Source organism: Anabrus simplex, chromosome 6 (assembly GCF_040414725.1).
Source record: "Anabrus simplex isolate iqAnaSimp1 chromosome 6, ASM4041472v1, whole genome shotgun sequence".
In the NCBI taxonomy this organism is placed as follows: domain Eukaryota; kingdom Metazoa; phylum Arthropoda; class Insecta; order Orthoptera; family Tettigoniidae; genus Anabrus; species Anabrus simplex.
The window spans coordinates 335799540-335820050 of record NC_090270.1 but is presented as its reverse complement, the minus strand read 5'-3'; the positions used below and the strand labels follow the sequence as shown (position 1 = coordinate 335820050).

The following is a 20511-nucleotide window of genomic DNA, read 5'->3' as shown; positions in this document are numbered from 1 at the left end:
GTGTAACAAGGTACAATAGTGATCTAGTTTACATAGGTAGTAGCTTAGTTTAATATTTTGTTCGGTAGTTATATAGTAGGTTAATTTTAGGCCCGTGTGTGAATTTCATATTCTGTCATGTCGATGCCGACGTCTAAATATGAAGCTTACAAGAGAAGCTCTCTAAATCAGTAACGGAATAAGACTCTTTTCATTCAACTAGATTCGATTCGTCAGCATATTACTGTAGGAAAGAATATCCTGCTCTTGATAAATTGTGTCGTTCTCTTGAAAACAGTGAACTTTTCAGTGGGAGCAAATCTTCTTTTAGAAAAGTTGTTAAAAATCTGGGTTTTAGGTACAAGAAGTTTAACGGGCGAAGAGTGCTGATAGAGAGAATCGATTTCGTGATGTGGTGGTGCAGATTTCTGAGAGAGATTACTGGCGAGAATTTTGATTCTATCGTATGGTTGGATGAAACTTGTGTTAATGCTTCTCATTCCCAGAGCAAAGGCTGTACAGATGACTCAGTAGAAGGCACTATGCCAGTACCTGTTGGGAAGGGGAGCGGAGTCATAGTGATTCACGCCGGTACTTCCCAAGGTTTTGTGCCAAATTGCTTGTATGTGTTCCGATCTAAGAAAATCAGAGATTACCACGAGGAAATGAATAGTGGCACATTCCAGAAATGGTTTTAGGAAAGCCTGCTGAGCAACTTGCTTGAAAAGAGCATTATAATTATGGACAATGCCCCCTACCACTCTGCGACAAAGCACCAACAATGGCAGCTCGAAAGAATGAGTTGATTAAGTGGCTGAAGGAGCACAATATTTCGGTTTTGGATGACATGAGGAAGGGGGATCTCGTGCATCTTATGAAACAAAAGAAGCCCCAGTGCCCAGTTTATGTGGAGGATGAAACAGCCAGGAGGCATGGGCATAAAGTAGTTCGCCTTCCACCATAACATTACCATTTTAATGCCATATAACTGATTTTGGCCTAAGTAAAGGATTATGTAGCTGAGAATAACCAACTCTTCACAGTTTCGGAAGTTGAAAGACTTTTTCGAAGCCATAGGCCGTATAAGTGCGGAGGACTAGAGCAACGTTGTGAAACACATGAAATCCGAGATGATTAAAGCTTGGGAGAAGGAAAGTCTCACAGATGATTATGTTGAAGACTTTATTATCTTGTTAGGGTCAGGCGAGAGTGAAACCTCAACAGACGATGACAATGCCGATAGTGACTCAGAAATGAGTGGTGTGTTCCCTTTTGTAGGATTATTTCCTTCCTGAGGGGAAATTGAATCTAACAGCAACGCGAGCTCTTCTGCAGGGTGAGTAGAAATTTTATTTTATTTTATTTTCTCATGTTTTATCTGTTTGAGCATTTGACATATTTTTATCTTGTAGCCTTATCCTAAATGTGTTGTGTGTTGTTAATCTTATGTGAATTATGTTATGTTGTTACAAAGAATAATTGATTATAGACTTAAATTCCAGTATATACATTTCCATTCGTGTTTGTATCGTAAATCAGCTGTTTGTAGTTGTAGCAATTTGGCACCACCGTCTGACTTCTAGTTAACTGTCAAGTCGAAACTCATAAAAACAGAACTATAAATACCGACTGAAAACTATACTGTATGAACTGCTTATCACTCTAGAACTGAATTCGTTGCTACATTACATGATGTGAAATACTGCAGGCAGGAAAAAACAAGGGGATTCACCTAGCACATATCTCTGAGGATGATAAGATTATTTCCACCAACTTATCCAGCAGAGAGTTTGTCTTAATTACTTTTTGTCTCAGCATTTGGCAAACTACATCCATATAATTTGAAATGGATTCCAAAATCCATCCCTACTTCATAACAACGTAAGTCAAACATCCCTACACATAGGGACCGTAGGGACATGGTTGGCTTGGCAACAATGGTTATGTACTTATCCTCAAACTACTGAAGAACAAATTTAATACTGCTGATGACAATGCTTAATAAGCAAAACAATGTGCTTATTAAGCTTTCTCTGTTCAGCGTTAACAGGTGAACAAGTCGGACAGAACTTAAAAGTATAAATTCTTACTTGAAGAAACTTCAACGATATAATACAATGACATCCATCATAGTGCAAATGGATCAACCACAACATAAAGCATTAGATAAGAGATTCGAGGGAAACATGAAAAAAAGGTGATCATAAAAAATATAAGTCTGAAATGAGGAATGCCCACACAATGTGATGACAGATTTTACACAACCTGAAATACTATACAATTATAACACAATCATACTTTCACCATCATCTCATAAAATTTCAAACCTCGCACACTACACTATAGCTGTAAGTGTTCTCAAAGAGGTTTTTTTAAGAGCTTTTGGCTTGCGCTGATTTTACGCAAGGCTTTGTCCCTAGGACTTCTTCCAAGAGTAATACATCTCCAGGGGTTTGTTCACTTTCCAGAATTTATCGTTCACTTGTCGCAGAGTCTGTGAGCCACTTAACACTACTAGTTGGCCAGGTGTTGGAGCAATATAAATGCAGAAATTTAACAGACGCAAATTTTCTGGAAGATCAGCCTCATCGAGATCCAAGGTAAGTCTCATAGCAAGGTATTTGCTGAGATGATCAACTGTAACAATAAACGTCATAATTATAGTGAGAACCAGAACAATGCAAAAAAAAGAAGAAGAGAAAAAAGGAATAAACTCACCACAGCTGTTTCTTGTACTATTAAATAACATTATTGAATGGTTAGCAATTAATTAGCTTGCTATTACACACCATAAACAATGAAAAAATTTGTACTACCTCAGGATGAGTACATGAATTTGCATTTTTCACAACATGGGAAAGAAAAGAACAAATCATCAGTTAAATATTTACAAACTAAGCAAAAGAAAAACCAGGTTATAAAAACTGATGCTCAACAATAATTCCTTATTACAGAAACTGTCCCTCAACGGGCTTGCTAAAATGACTCAGAATAATTAAACAAATATATTACTATGCATAAAAATGGTGTATACGGAGGAAGCCGACCCTGTTACCTGGGTAGAGTTGCAACGTTTAAAACCAGTTAGATATATTTGGTAAAATACAACAACCTTGGTTTTAAATCATGTAATACCAGGTTCAACTGGTGTAATTGATTAGATTGGAAATTTCAATGCACTTACAGAAAAATAACATCTAGAAATTGTTACAATGAGTGTTTTATTTCACTATAGGCCTAGCAGAAAATATAGAAATACTTCATTATTCGATATGTAACTAGAAATTGTGTGTAAACCATACTTGATATATGAGAAGCAGAAATTTCATTATTACAATGTCAAACGTTTACCTCATATAGGCTACTGTACATGTCAGCAAAGTATAAAGAAGTAATTTTCATTGAAAAAACACAAAAAGAAACAAATTACCAATTAATCTCCAGAACAAACAAAAAATAATGTCTGGTAGTCTCTAATTATAATATTAGACAGATTCATCTTGACACGACGACTGAAATGTTTTGATGACCTGTGTGTCACCCATGTACCTGAGGTTCCACAGTATATAAACAAGTTTTTCAGTTGTTGTAGTGGAGTGAGAATTCATATGTGAGCTCACTTGTTGTTGAGGAAGGTGGTACATTCAAATTCTAGAAGCAATGAACATAGGGGTTGTTTAGTATGTAAGCCTTTCCACCACACAGAAGGAGATACATGTTTTCGGCTGTTCAAAATGAGGCCAAATTTCCCATAATAATGCCACTGTCGTATCCCAATACTTTACCATTATTGCAATGAAGTCTAGAACCTGTGCTTCCTCCTCCTGGCTGAGAGTTTCTCGCTTAAAGCAGGGATCCAAAATATTTGCCGCAGCATGAATAGCTTTACAGATAAACTTGTGCCTCAGGTTCACAGCATTTTTAATGGAATATGTATTACATTCTACAAATGCAGCGTCTACTTACTTCGCCAGAAATGCTATCGCAGAATTCATGTACATCCGAAAGTACAGCATTATTGGCTTCAACCTTGCGTATAGCTTCTGACATTGGTTGCAACAGACACCATGCTTCATCAAATTGCTGCCATGTTTCGTCTGCTAACACAGAAGTTTTAAGTGTTCTGTCGCACTGAACAGTTGGGCATACAATATTTTCTAACATAACCTCTTTATTCTTAAGTAAACTGTCCAAACAAATCACAGTACCTACCCAACGGGTTGGTGATGGAACTTTAGTGTCACAGAGGTATGAATGTATTTCACTTTCCTCTTGGTCTTCAATAAAGCACGGGGGACATGGCGATCCTCAAAGAATTTTACTATTTTCTTTGCTAGATGGAAGCACTCTTGCAGCATTCTTAGTTACATTATGTCCTTTATTAGTAGGTTAAATGTATGTGTTGCATAGCCTATGCAGGACATGTGTGTATATTGCTCCCCTACTATTTTCCACGCAGCACAAATATTTAATACCAATATAATGGTCCGTTATTGGACATTATAAATTTTCCAGCTAACTCATTCCTGGTTGCCTGCATTTCGCCCTCGTGTGCTAAGTTAGGCTCGTCAGTTGGGACTTAGCACACCACCCCAGACGCAAGGCTAGTGCATACCGTGGAGGCCACTGCATAGACTATTTGAAGCCACCAGCAGTGCCAACGCACCATGAGAGCTATGTCTCATTTCCAAAATAGATGCCTGCCCGGCCATCAAATGATGTCGATGTTGATTCCCATAGGGAACCTAAAATATTTGTCCTGAATGAGTAAATTTATAATACCAATATAATGGTCCTTTATTGGACATTACAAATTTTCCAGCTAACTCATTGGTGATGGAACTTTAGTGTCACAGAGGTACGAATGTATTTCACTTTCCTCTTGGTCTTCAATAAAGCACGGGGGACATGGCGATCCTTAAAGGATTTTACTATTTTCTTTGCTAGATGGAAGCACTCTTGCAGCATTCTCAGTTACATTATGTCCTTTATTAGTAGATTAAATGTATGTGTTACTAAATGAGTTAGCTGGAAAATTTGTAATGTCCAATAACGGACCATTATATTGGTATTATAAATTTACTCATTCAGGACAAATATTTTAGGTTCCCTATGGGAATCAACATCTACAGCACGAATATTTTGCGCATTGTCTGCGACCTCTCCTACGAACCTGCACCTATTTCACTAAAACTTCAATTAGTTCAGAAGCAATATAGTGTGCAGTTTCCCTTTCCTCACCAGGTCTTATAGAATTGGCTGAAGTAGTGTCACGATAAAGTTTACGACATTATTCCCTGATGCATCAGCCCATCCATCCAAAATCAATGCAAGAGCAGTTGAACAATCCAACTTCTTTGTGACAAATGTCTTCACAGCATGATATTTGTCAGACAGCAAAGATGTGCAAAGCAGGTGGTGACTAGGAGGCTTCCCGCCAATATTACAAATTAGCAGCTAAAGCATATACAGCCCTAGCAACAGCTTCGTCAATGTCACTATTGGTTGCTTGATGGGTATTCTTATGCCCAGGTGAAGAGGGTTGTGGTGTATCTGTCGTAAGATGTTCACTGAGAGAAGAACCAGAAGGCATGGATGATAGTGTAGATGAAGACGCTGTCCTTGATACAACAATATTCTGCTGCCCATTAATTTCTGACTTTTTTTTCCTTTTTTTTACTTGCGATTTATCATCTGAAGCTACCTGTTTAACAGACTGACAGCGAAGACATCTGATAAGATGTCCTTTAAAGAGTTTAAAACAACGCGTTTCACTGATAGGAAGCATGGCTTTAATTGAAATTTCCTCCAGATATGAATCATTAACATATGTAAATCCTGTACCCACAAATAAACCGTAAACAGTAAAGAATTTAACCAGATGCTTTTCATTGACGTGTGTGGACAATGACAAGTAAGCCAGCTGTTTCTCAAGGTTTATATCTTGTGGCTATTTACATACTCATGTCAAGCCTACCCTTCGTGTACAATTATATCCCACTTATACTGTCATATGGGCCGATGTTTGTACATAGTTGTGGATGGAGGAAGGGCAATTCTGAATTTGGACAGGTTGATGGTAGGCCCTTTGGTTGTTAAATACAACTCTTGTACAATGTTTCGATTGGTAGCTGTTATTAATGTAATAGTAACTAGTCGAAGCGCTCTCAATTTTCAATCAATTCACTACTAATCTGCATTTAGGGCTGTTGTCCAGGTGGCAGATTTCCTATCAATTGTTTACCAAGCTTTTTCTTAAACATTTTCAAAAAACTTGGATATTTATCAAACATTTCCCTTGATAACTTATTCCAATCCGTTACTTCTCGTCCTATAAATGAATATTTGCCCCAATTTGTCCTCTTGAATTCCAACTTTATCTTCACACTAAAAGCTCCACTCAAGCTTAATCGTGTACTCATGTCATTCCATGCCAACTCTCCACTGACAGCTCGAAACATACCACATAATCGAGTATCTCTTCTCTTTACTCCCAAGCCTTCCCAGCCCAATGTTTGCAACATTCTCGTAACACGTAAACAGGATTGTAAATAAAGATTTCTGCACATGGTTATGAGGGTGTTTAGGGGTTGTAGCAAGGACGTAAAGGAGAGGGCACACAAGTCTCTGGTAAGACCCCAACTAGAGTATGGTTCCAGTGTGTGGGACCCTCACTAGGATTACTTGATTCACGAACTGGAAAAAGTCCAATGGAAAGCAGCTCGATTTTTTCTAGGTGATTTTCGACAAAAAAGTAGCGTTACAAAAATGTTGCGAAGTTTGGGCTGGGAAGACTTGGGACAAAGGAGACGAGCTGCTCGACTATGTGCTATCTTGAATGTGATAAAAATCATTATGGTTCCGTATTGAAAGTACCTATATTAAATTAAAAACAATAAATGATTATTACTCGACTACCTTTTCAATACACTTATTGTTTTTAATTTAATATAAGTGCTATGTTCCGAGCTGTCACTGGAGATATGGTGTGGAATGACATTAGTAGACAAATAAGTTTGAGTGGTGTCTTTAAAAGTAAGAAAGATCACAATATGAAGATAAAGTTGGAATTCAAGAGGACAAATTGGGGCAAATATTCGTTTATAGGAAGAGGAGTTAGGGATTGGAATAACTTACCAAGGGAGATGTTCAATAAATTTCCGATTTCTTTGCAATCATTTAGAAAAAGCCAGGAAAACAACAGATAGGGTATCTGCCACCTGGGCGACTGCCCCAAATGCAGATCAGTAGTAACTGACTGACACTACTCCTTTTGTTGGAAATCACCCAGAACAAACCATGCTGCTTTCCTTTTGAGTTTTTTCCAGTTCTCGTGTCAGATATCTTGGCGAGGGTCCCATACACTGAAGCCACTCCAGTCTTACCAGATACTTATATATGGCCTCTCCTTTACATCGTTACTACAACCTCTAAATACTCTCATAACCACGTGAAGAGATCTCTAACCTTTCTTAACAACCTCGTTAATAGGATTTCTCCAATGAAGATCATTCCTTATATTAACACCTCGGTACTTACATTGTTCCCCATGATGTACTATCACTTCATCAACACAATAATTAAAATTGAGAGGACTTCTCCTCTTGGTGAAACACAACTTTTCATCCCATTTACATTCACACCATTGTCTGCTGTCCATGTCACAACAATGTTTAAGACTCCCGCAGATGCTCACAATCCTACGATTCATTTACTACTCCATAAATTTTTTTTTACAATTTGCTTTACGTTGGACTGACACAGATAGGCCTTATGGCGACAATGGGATAGGAAAGGCCTAGGGGTAGAAAGGAAACGGCCATGCCCTTAATTAAGGTACAGCCCCAGCGTTTGCCTGGTGTGAAAATGGGAAACCATGGAAAACCATCTTCAGGTCTGCCGACAGTGAGGTTCAACCCCACTACCTCCCGGATGCAAACTCACAGCTGCGCGCCCCGAAATGCACGACCAACTCGCCCGGCGCTTCTTTATACAGTATAATATCATTTGCAAATAGGCTTATCTGTGATTTCAGCCCTGTCTACTATCAAAGTCCACAATCCATAATGAACAAGAGAAGTTCCTCAATCCAGCCTGATGAACACTTGATTTAACACAAGACGAGTTTATTCAAAACCACCTTGTAATTTATTATTAAATCTGAAGCAAGAAGATACTTATGTTTATAATTATTTTATCTATGTAAATTGTTTAACCTAGTTTACAACTGTTTATGATGTCTTTCCAATATGTATAGATGATTGAGGATGACCCACATAGGGTTGAAACATGTAGGGTCTACCGTTGCTTTTATATGACTAAATTTACCACTTATCTGTAATGCTTTAGTCTTTTGTGTACTGAAAATGTGGACCCACAAGTATAAAATCTTTTAGAATTAACTAGAGGACCCGTGCTGCTCCGCAGCATTTGTTATAAATAGGTCAGATACCGTGACTTGAAAAATACTGGGATAAGAACAGAATGGTTATAGTTGTATTCCTGGATATTGAGAAGGCATATGATCATGTACCACGTAAGCACATATGGTAATGTCTGAGACGTAAAGAAGTGCCAGACGAGATCATAGCTCGAGTAAAACAACTATATCAAGAGACAAAGAGCTGTGTGCAAATTCAAGGAGGCAGGTCAAATTGTTTTAAAACCAAGAGCGGAGTCCAACAAGGAAGTTGTCTATCACCCCTTCTCTTCATTACTATAAGGGACGAGGTTATAAAAGCAGTGAAAATGAAGGATCAGACAACAAATGCACTTGTATTTGCTGATGATGTTATGCTATGGGGTGAGGCAGAAGCAGAAGTTCAAGCTAAACTAGATCTTTGGCAAGAAGAATTTGAAAGAACGGGAATGATCATCAGCCGAACTAAAAACAGTCGTTTTAATGATGATTCGAAATTCTGAAACAGCCCATCTGCGAGTGCAAAATGAAGAAGCAGACACTGGGTGGTGTGAATAAAAATGAGTCTAAGCGAGTGAGCGTATGCTCGCTGAGTGCCTGAGTGTCTCCCTGCCGATGAGCTTCCACTCCACATTGGCGGTGTCTGGAGCAGCCACTCAGTGTCACTGATCAAGGTCGTGCACGTGCCATGTCTATAACACCTTAGACTGTGATAATACTTCGATGACTTCTGGGTAGTTCAATAAATGCTTAACATGGCAGGCGACAGTGTGGAATTCCAGTCCGCGTTTATCTCCATTTTAAAGGAACATACAATTATGTTTTCAATGTCACAGTTACCGGATAAGAAGCACAAGAAAACAAGTGCAATAAATGCAGTTCAGTGTGAACTACTCGCTAAATTTAACTTATACATTTCCGTCCAACAACTGTCCGATTGGCTGAATGGTCAGCATTGAGGCCTTCGGTTCAGAGGGTCCCGGCTGGGTCGGGGATTTTAATCGCCTCTGATTAATTCTTCTGGCCCGGAGACTGGGTGTTTGTGTTTGTCCCAACACTTTCCTCTTCATATTTGCACAACACACTACTCTACCAACCATCTCAGAAACATGCAATAGTGATTACATCCCTCCATCTAGAGTTGGCGTCAGGAAGAGCATCCGGCCGTAAAACAGGGCCAAATCCACATGTGCGACATAATTCGTACCCAGGACCCCACAGAGGTGGGAAAGGCAGTAGAAGGAGAAGAATTTCTGTCCAATAACTGTTGCTAAAAACTTACAAAACGTGAAAACAAGACTGAAATATAAAGTAGAATTAAGGCGTACGGGAAACAAATGCATATCGTTAAAATAATGGGAGAAGCAGCTGATGAATCTGATGCAGGGTGAGAATAACCCTACCATCGGCCATCTGAAAGGTAGGAAATATTACGATATAAATAAATTGAGGAAAATGGTAGGCCTATAACGTAACTGACAAACATTATGTTGAAAATAATATATTGACAATTGAATGAAATTTTTAAGGAGCCAGATCTGCAGGACTGGATGAGTTGGCCATGCCGTTAAGGACACGCAGCTGTGAGCTTGCATCCGGGAGATAGTGGGTTCGATCCCCACTATCAGCAGCCTTGAAGATGGTTTTTTGTGGTTTCCCATTTTCACACTAGGCTGGGGTTGGACCTTAATTAAAAACACGGCCACTCCCTTCGTATTCCTATCTCATCGTCGCCATAATACCTATCTGTGTCGGCGTGACATAAGCAAGTTGTAAGATCTGCAGAAGTTGTCATCCCTTCGACTTCCTACAGAGGCGTCATAACTCTGCAAACATCGGAGTTCCTCCAAATTCGGGAGTCATAGACAGAAATGAAATGGCGTATGGCTTTTAGTGTCGGGAGATCCCAGGACGGGTTTGGCTTGCCAGGTGCAGGACTTTTGATTTGACGCCGTAGGCGACCTGCGCGTCGTGATGAGGATGAAATGATGATGACAACACATACACCTAACCACCGTGCCAGGGAAATTAACCAATGATGATTAAAATTCCCAACCCTGTCTGGAATCGAACCCCGGACCCCCGTGACCAAAGGCCAGCACACTAACCATTTGGCTATGGAGCCAGACGTCACAGACAGTCAGGCCGTGATACATCTACAATGGTTGAATTCTTCCTTTCCATTCCAAGTGGCCTGTACATTAATGCTAGGGATGCCTTTTCTGTAAATGTAGTCATTCCCATGAACATGTGGCTTCTGAATTTGTACATGAGTACAGTCTACACTTCCGACAGCATAAGGGAAGCTCAAACATTCTTGCCATTTAGCCCATGCTTCCTGCATCTAAGGCCGGCCCCGTGGTGTAGGGGTCCAGCCTCTTACCCGGAGGCCCCGGGTTCGATTCCCGGCCAGGTCAGGGTTTTTACCTGGACCTGACGGCTGGTTCGAGCTCCACTCAGCCTACGTGATTAGAATTGAGGAGCTATCTGATGGTGAGATAGCGGCCCCGGTCTAGAAAGCCAAGAATAATGGCCGAGAGGATTCGTCGTGCTGATCACACGACACCTCGTCGCTTGGTAGGCCAAGGCCCGTCAAGGGCTGTAGTGTCATGGGGTTTGGTTTTGTTTGGTTTCCTGCATCCAAGCAACATTTGTTGGAATTTTATCTAATAATCTGCTTTTATTTCTGTTCATGTCAAAACCTGCGAAAATGTTTCTTTACACAGTTCTCTGGGATGTCTTCACCAACTCCACTCGGAAACGCAGGGTCACCAACATAACGCAAGATTTACATTTTTTCTTCATTTGTTAGTGCACCACCTCTTGTTTCTTTGGAGTGCCCAAGGAAATGCTCTGCTAACCATTCAGCATGCTCCTTGAAAATCCACAGCCTGTTTCCAGTCATCTGACCGGGTCAGGAATGGAATGAATGAAGCGGTGAGGATAGAAATCGTGCCAGCTGCCAAAGCCTGTCACACTCCTCTGGGACAATGATTAATGACTGACAGATGAAATGTAATGATATTGGAGAGTGTTGCTGGAATGAAAGATGACAGGAAAAACTGGAGTACCCTGAGAAAAACCTGTCCTGCCTCCTCTTTGTCCAGCACAAATCCCACATGGAGTAGCCGATATTTGAACTACGGAACTCAAAGGAGAAAGGCCGGCGCGCTGCCGTCTGAGCCACGGAGGCTCTTCAGCATGCTCCTTACTGGACCTTTACGACACTCTGTAATCAAGTTGAGATGATTCTCTGCGAAGTTTATATAATTTTCTTTTCCGATTAACCACCACCATTACCTCTGCCATGCTATTGAACTTGACACTATCATTTGGAGTCACCTACTGAGTTAGCTCAAGGAAACATGAGCAGGCGCTTACCGGAAAGAGTGCCTGCTTTATCTTTATTCACCAGAAATCTGGAGTGCCCACTCTGCTACTCGAGCGACTGGAGTGTGTGCTCAAGGTCACAGGTCTGCTGTGAGTGATTGCTTCCGACAGGCGGTTTTTATTCACCTCACTGCGAGTGCCTGCTCTAAATTCGCGAGTAAAGAGTGCATGCTCATTTTTATTCACACCACCCATTATCAACCGCTTCAAATACTTAGGAAGTTTCGTTTCTTCTGATAATACCATAAACCAAGAAACAGGCAATCAAAATTCTACCACTCAGTCAATTACTTTAGGATGACTCATTTCCCCAAGCTCGCAAGCTCACGCTGTACAAAACATATCTTGTACCAATTCTAACATATGGACTGGAAGCAGGAACGTTGACTAGATCTGCACGGTCGCCTACAGGTCACTGAAATGAAGTTCCTTCAGTCATGTCTCCAAAAGACAAGGAGACACAAAATAACGAATGAAAGTATTCTGCAAACAACTTGGATTGGACAGGAGCCTGTTGGAAATCTTAGAATTAAGCAGATTACGATGCTATGGACATATGAGAAGGATAACTCCAATTAGGGCTCCAAGAGCATACTGTGAAAGGAATGTTGTTGCCAAGAGGCCCAGAGGGAGGCCTTGTGATAGTTGGGTAAAGCAAATTTTCAAAGTCCTTGTCAAACGTGATGTAAATTGGCAACAAAAGGTAGAACATCAGCTGTGGATGGACAGGACAAACTGGAAGAGGCTCGTAAACACCCGCACCCGGCTTGCTGGAGCAGAAAATCAATGATGACGACGGTGTCTTGATATGCCTGTCATAGTCATACTGTTTTACCTGCCCTTTTCAATGGTTTTACGAACATTTAATAAGAAGCACGTTATAGTATGCTGCAGTTCGTAGCCAGAATTCATCCATTCTGATGTCGTCATGCTGTCTGATAAAAATCTATCCATATATTCGCTCTTCTATTCTTCAGTTTTGACGTAGGCCTAAAGGTTGGTATTGTGTAGTAGAAGGCAATGGTATTTTTAAATGCAGCTCTTCTACATAGAATGGTTGTTTTGTGAGCTCACAGGTTAGTCACAAAAGAGCGGTTTTTTTTTGCCAGCCAGAGAACTTTTTTAAGATGCATGGCCTTCACTCTTCCTAGTGTAGCTAGGTTATCCTTCGACAGCTGTTTCCAGATAATGTCTAAGGAGTTTGCCATAATGGGGTCTGTTTGTACGTAGATTTTTTCTCTCACCAGCATGTAAGTTATTAGGAATGCTCTGCCATCTGTTGAATATATTTGGAAGCTGGAAAAGGTTAGAGTATCAAACAGTACCTAGCAGGGAATAGTATTCTTCTGTGATCTGGCTTGACATGTAGTAATCAAACATGGCTACATGCAATGACATTACTATGGATGAAAATCACATATATCAGAATATTAATGAAAGTGCTAGTTGCTTAGCAACCTGCTAAGTTGTACAGAATGCATTGCAGGTTAGGGTAAGCCTTCGACTGCAATTCTTGGAGTGATCATTTTAATTTATGATTACATAAAGTTGGCTGAATTCAGAGACCTATCAATGTCTCATGATTCACCGACATATAATTCTGGAGAGAATACACCAAAAATGAAGCAAACTGGCCTAGTAGAATGGACGGATGAATTTACCAAAGCTGTTTTTAGTAAACTCTTTTAATATATAGATATTCAAGAACTGTGAAGTCAATGTGAAACTGCTATGAAATTTATCATCGGTAATTCATCTGGTCTATCAACAGAAACCTACCGATATCCTTCTGTCTATTCAGTACAAGTTTTAGACTATCCACTTAAATCAAAATAAATGGCATATAAAGTCATGTTAAAATTAGTACATGTTTCGACCTTTGTTGGGTTATCTTCAGCTAATAAATGATTATGGAAAATATCTTAAAATTCATAAAATATGTTAGACAAGAGACATGATAATATGAAAGTTTGAAGACATTAACACATTAAAACATTAAAAACAACACGCAGAGTCTTTGTCTTGAGTATATTTTCTTAATCAAGTTAGTCGGTGGTGACAGTGTAAGTCTTATATTATAATAAGCAGAACCAGTGCTAATCAAAAGATCATAATAGGCTAGAGTGAAAATTCCCCTTTTATCTTATGTGGAGGATCTTGAAATCTGACGGAGTACTTCTAACAATGAAAACGTAGAGATGAAACGCTGAATATGTTGTCTAGTAGTAGAGTGCAATAGATCCACCTGTTCAATACAAAATATGCTGCTAATTTAAAATTACAATATTACTTTATTTGGTACCTGTTTCAACGTCTCAGATGTTATCATCAGCCAAAACTGGGCAGGTAAACAAAGATATACACAATGTTAAAATACATTATATAGACCTTTAATGGTTAAAATATTACTGGTTGGATAAAATACAATGCATGATGATGCTTAAGAAGAAAGTCATTCTCAAGATATTTTCACAAGTTGAGTACTTGTAAGTCATTTGTAAAACAGTAGGTGAAACCTTTGCAACTATTTGAATAAGTCTTAGTGGAACTTATAGTCTTAAAAGAGGCATTGTTAGCCACAGGATGAATTTTTAAAATGTTGACGTTTGAATTGCTGTTCCTCCGTAGAGCGCTGACAAAATATGTAGCCTTAGTGGTAACTCCTCGTAACACTAGTCTTCGTAAGGTGAAGTGCTAAGTCGTAATGTGATTGAGCAAGTGGATCTTGTTACAAATATGGATATTAAAGTTGTCAAATGACAGAAGGTTCCCAATCCAATACGGGATCTGAAGTATGAAAAATATAAATCAAATTAGAATCTGATACTGGAAAAAGGGCGAGAAAGTTAATCTTTAGTAAAGGACTCAGCTCGATCGGTCTGCTGTATATTACGGAAGGACGTTACGTATAAATAAGAATGATAAGATCTGTTCAGATAATTTCCAGGTCAGCGACTTTACAAATTCCCCGACTATACAGCAAAAAGAATGTTACATTCTTACTCTAATATTGTTTTGTAAATATTCCTCAAAACATAACTATTGATAGCATTTTCATGCTTTTCTTTCTTTTATCCCTCTCCTCAGATTAATGCCGTGATCTGCACCAAAACGTGAAACATCAACTGCTACCGCCCCTTCCAAAAGGGAGAGTCCTTCCAAGAGAAAAAGACAGGAATGTGCCAATCTGTTTATTGACAAGTGTCTTAATGTGATGATAGAATTTTTAAATGAGGGAATAGAAATATCTAACCGTAAACATTCAGGCAAGAATGCTAAAGCAAAAAAAGTAATGCATGAATGAAAGATCAAGCCCTTTCACAGCAGTGCATCTCATATCTTAAATATATGTCTACTTTCAGACTTTAAATAATAAACTGCTAAGAAATTCTTCTTTCATTTATCCAAAATTGCTTTGGCAACTTCGAAGTTAATATCTTAACACCACTTTCTTTCTAGATGTAATTTATCTATTTCCGTATATGAATTTCCATTGATATTTGAATTTGACGCGAGTTGCCAGGTCACACCACTATGAGTGCCACTTGTGAATTGTCTCCTATTTTAACAAGGTTAAATCCAGAAGTGTCCTGTATTGTCTATACGGTATTTACTTATAATCAACAACAAAGACTCAAGTTTTTAAAGTGTTTTTCTTGCTATATTTTAGATCTATTGTGCTTTAGTGTTTATTTTAAATATTTTATCAATAATGATTTTAATGTAATGGCAGAGGACGACCTCACAATCAAGGTTGAAACTAAGAGGCAGACATGCTACCCTTACACCGCGGGGCTAGGTTTATAATATAGTGTAAAAGTAACAAGAATGGTGTTAGAGACAACTGTGGCAACAAAGCTTGTAACACAAAGGGAATTATTTAACTGACACCATGGTTAGCCAGTTCGAGTCCTGTTGGTTGACGAAAATTTCACCATCAGAATACTGACCAGCAGGGTAGGAGAGGCGATGGTATACAATTTAAAATTACCAGACTGCGTGCCAAAAGTCTGGATTACATTCCAAACCTCTCCGCAGTGCTCATATGGAGTGAGGGCATATGACTCTGTTGATAGCAATTCGTCTGTTGGATAGGGACGTAAAGCCTTGAGCAGAACCCATGGTGCTATTCGACAGGAGAAAGCTATGTTACGGCACCGCGTTTCATCCCCTCCCTTCTTACTGTCATATATATATCATATCATTCATCTCATTAACTCCTCTGATGAAGTTGACGTCAGGAAGGGCATCCGGTCCTAAAAACACACTACGAAGATTAATCTCACTTCATAACTGACCGCGGTGAGAAACATGGATTCCTTATTTCTTAAAATTAAATTTTACGTACAAAGAATTTGCTAAACGTGTAGTCTTGAAGAGAATTTGTAAGTACGTTTCTCTAGCATAAGCAAAGGCTGTGGTTTCTGTTGTATAGGCGAGCTCAAACTAGTACAGGCCTACTGTGTTAAGAGCGGTTAGTTGTTCGAAAGGCAAAACCATTATCAAGCCATGGAACAGCATATTAATTCAGGAATACGTAACAGTGCTAAGTAGCACCCTGTATGCTCTTCAGAGCATCATCATTTCATGTACTTTTACAGTAATTAAACTAAGAATGAATAGATACTGTACCAGTAGACTGCTACAGACCAATGCCCTATTATTGCTAGCAGATTAAGTCAGTGACAGTCCAACTACCAACTGTTAATGAGTTGCCTATTAGTGACAAACCATTAGTGCCATGCATCTGACTCATCGTGACATTTCACTAGCCTAAATTGTCAGGGGTTTATCAAACCTATCTGTATTGAATTCTTTGAGTGGCACCCTCTGCTATAAATTTCAGTGATGGTAGTGGCAGCTGACATGGGTAGAATGAAAAATATTACAGGTAGGCCTAAACATTTGATTGCGGGTATCCAAAAGTTAGGTTAGAAATGCAAAATGGTGCAGCTCAGACGACATCATAATTCAGTAAACAGGGCAGTCAACATTTGTCCATTAACTTTACTTACACACAGCAGGAACAGCAGTACCTTCTATGTTCCTGTTAAATCAGGTATCACTTTACATAATTTGTATATGTTCAGAAATATGGGTACCGGCAACTAAAATGCTACTTTATGATATTCTTCCACAAAAGTAAGTATTTTTGGGGGGGCTAGGTCCTTAGCTTTGAAAATAAATACGACACACTACTACAAGCAAAACAAGGTAAAATATATACAGTAGAGTCTCGCTCATCCGACCTTCGCTTATCCGACATTCCGTGTTATCCGACACTGGTAGACTTAATTGGAACTTTTGGTGGAGACTAAATTCAGGCAGACCCGGTGTGGAGGGTGCGTCCATGGGACAAGCACTGGCCTGACCGCTGGCGGTAGGACAGGTTTTTTTTTCTCTCAAGGACAGGTGCAGTGAGTCTTCAGTCATTGTTCATTGTAGTATTGGTTGGGTGCGGATGTTATAATTTTCATATCCTCTGTGAGTATAGCGAGTACATGGAAGAAACTGATTGTTTCTCTGGAAGACAAGTTGAGTGCATTTAAGTCACTGGGCAAAAATTCTTCAAAATGTTGCTTCAGATTATGGTGTCGGATGTGTTACAGGGGGAGACTGGAAAGAAACAGAGGGAAGAATTTCAAAAGTGGTGCTCTACCAGAGCAGAGAAAAACATTGAAAAAATGTGAATACGAAAAAGTAAGTGAAGCACTATTTCTTTGGTTATCTCAACACCGGGAAAAGGGCCTGCCAATATCTGGCCCCATTCTGCAGGAAAAGGCTGTGTATTTCCAGAAGAAGTTTAATTAAGGGGACCCTAATTTTCCTGCCAATGCTGGGTGGCTTGATCGGTGGAAAAACTGTACGGCATTATGCAGCATAATATCTGTGGAGAAAAGTTTATTTTCGTAAGACATCTGGAATGTTTTCGTTCAATACTGTACAATTGAATTTATAATTCAATAAATAGAGTACCGTAAAACATGTCATTGTGTTAGTACTAGAGTATAGCCTTCCTCTTTGTTTCAGTTCATTTTCAAAGTAATTCTGTATTATCCGACATTTTCGGTGATCCGACGTACTCCAGGTCCCGTTTAGGTCGGATAATCGAGACTCTACTGTATATGATTTATACTTTAAAATGATGTAACTTATGCTGCAGTGCATATAGGCCTAGTACAATCTTACGCCCACACTACTCTTACCTAAAGCTGTTATACAAAGCAGCTAATGGTCCATTTAGGTATCCAGATTTAGTTTCCTTATTCCCCCCTCCACGTCCCATCCCGTAGTACCAGAATGAGGACCCTATTCCATAGTCCTTACTCCCGGCTTTCTCTGACCCACAGGTCCTTTTCTGTATGTATTCCAGCAATGTTTAATACCTTATCTATCAACAAGAATCTAGACATCTTTGTAACGTTTTTTTTCCTTCTGTCATGATATTTCTCATATAACATAATTTTCCTTCTTGTTCTTCCTGTGTTTACTGTAACTGTATTTTGCTTTGTAAATGTCGTTGATTATGTAAATATGTATTATATATGATGGTACAGTTTTTATTGTGTATATTTGTGTCCTTTGTAAATATTTATACATCTTTTATTTTAGATTAATATATATTGTACATAGCTCGGATCTTTGTAATTCAACGGTATGCTGTTGCTGATCCTGAATAAATAAATAAAAAATAAAAAAGAGTCTCTTGCATATTTTTACCTGAGCAGTTGGCTGTAGTCTTGATGTAACGGATAGAATTTTCTTTCAGTGCCTTAATCAATGTGTTGTCAGCTCCCATTTCTGTTGGATGAGGTTTAAACACTAACTCAATTTCATCAAGAGTCATTGGTTCAGAAGGACCTTCTTCACCTTCTCCCATAGAAGAATCTTGGGCATCACCACTCGATCCAACAGATTCAGGTTCCGAATTATGTAACGACTTGGAACGTTTAACACTTTTAGGTACACTTGGACTCTGCGAACGGCCCTGGGTCGAGGGCTGTGACGACTGTGATTGAGATGGTGAAGGCTGTGACAGCACTGGAGGAGTGCCAGCCTGTGCTGTTGGTGGAGGTGGAGTGGCAGGCAATGAAGACGGTAAGGGAGATGGCTGAGCGACAGGCTGATTTGGTACCGACTGCATCTCTCTCGCCTCATTTTGTAAGGGTGTAGGTGTAGTTGGAGCACTTACATTAGGTGTATTATTAGGCGTATTTTCTGGATCAGTAGCAAGTTTCCTTGCTCTCTGTGGCCTGTTCTGAGACTGCAGTTTGATTCCCTCCGTAATTGAATTTACGAGGGCAGCTTGACTGTGACTTTTATTTAGTTTTGCTAGAACCCTCTCTTGATGAGCCTCATACTCATCTCGACTAGGGTATATTTTGGAAATAAGCAAATCAAAATTAGGGTCAGGTCTCAGCGAACGTTTCGATACCAATTTCTTCCGGCAAGTAGGGCACTCCTTGTTGCCGGAACGTAAAGCTGTGATTATACAGTCAGAACAAAACCTATGTAAACACTCTTTAGTAGTCATAGTTTTTTTCAGCATGTCAAGACATATCGGGCACATTAATTCGCTATGCAAACTTCTCGGAGATACAGCTATTTCAGTGTTATCCGTAATAGCTTCTTGAGGAGTACGATGCAACTCATATAAAGAGAGTTCCCAGGTCTTGTTAAGACCTACTTGCTCCGCAGAAGCCATGTTACTACCACATTTAAAACATACACACACTTTACAACTTAAACAGATCTTCTGTTACCATCGGATGTTTGTTTTCACACTGAATGACGCAAGAACGTGTAACTTTTCACGGAATATTTATGGATATCCAAAGAATATTTAAAATATGCAGGGAACAAGTGAAGAACATTTCCAAAGATGATAGCAAAAACAGTAAAGACAATACGCGACACTTATACGGATTTAGCCTTGCTAAAATGGGAGACAATTCTACGGTGGCGCTCCTAGTGACTTGACTTGAAAAAATCGCGCTAAATTCAAATATCAATGGAAATGTATATACGGAAATGGTTAGGCCTAAATAAATTACGTCTAGAAAGAAAGTGTTATTGAGATATTAACTTCGAAGTTGCTAAAGCAATTCTGGATAAATGAATGAAGAATTATGTAAAAGGTTGTTATTCAAAGACTGAAATTAGACATATAAACAAGGTGTGAAAGGGACTCCTGTGAAATCGCTTGATCTTTCATTTATGGATTACTTTTTTAGCCTTAGCATTCCTGCCTGAACTCTTACGGTTGGATTTGTCTTTTTTCTCATTTAAAAACATTGTATCATCACATTAAGAGACTTGTCAATAAAAGGAATGTGCCGATATTTTTATTATCTGTCAAGTCACTAGGAGCGCCACCGTCGAATTGTCTCCCATTTTAGCAAGACGAAATCCGTAAATGTCGTGTATTACCTCTACTGTATTTGTGCACACACAGGGGTGAAGGTGAGATACGACAAAACTACAACAGGCCGTACTTCAGAGCCATGCCACTTGGAAGCGCTGCAAGGGAAAGAGTCGCGACGAGATTGGCTGGCTTGACCTATGCTCCTAATCACAGTCATAAATTGAAAAATGGCGAATGGAGTTCTATACGGTTTAATACGATATAGTTATGGGAAGAAGTTGCGACGAAGGTGTCTGTTAAATTTTTCGGATATGCTTAGTGTCCAAGTTTTGCTAGTCCTATATGTTTGAGTTCTGTA

General features: G+C 39.3%; 1 protein-coding gene across 1 annotated transcript; it reads right to left on the bottom strand.

Moving 5' to 3' along the window:
- Window positions 1-1075: 1075 nt before the first annotated feature.
- Sce (E3 ubiquitin-protein ligase Sce) lies at window positions 1076-19558 on the bottom strand. Its single transcript, XM_067150586.2, has 2 exons — window positions 18509-19558; window positions 1076-2616 (listed from the first exon to the last, which is right to left on the bottom strand). Exons 1-2 carry the CDS (start codon window positions 19491-19493, stop codon window positions 2396-2398), a joined length of 1206 nt encoding a protein of 401 aa, XP_067006687.1. The 5' UTR covers window positions 19494-19558; the 3' UTR covers window positions 1076-2395.
- Between the last annotated feature and the right edge of the window lie 953 nt (window positions 19559-20511).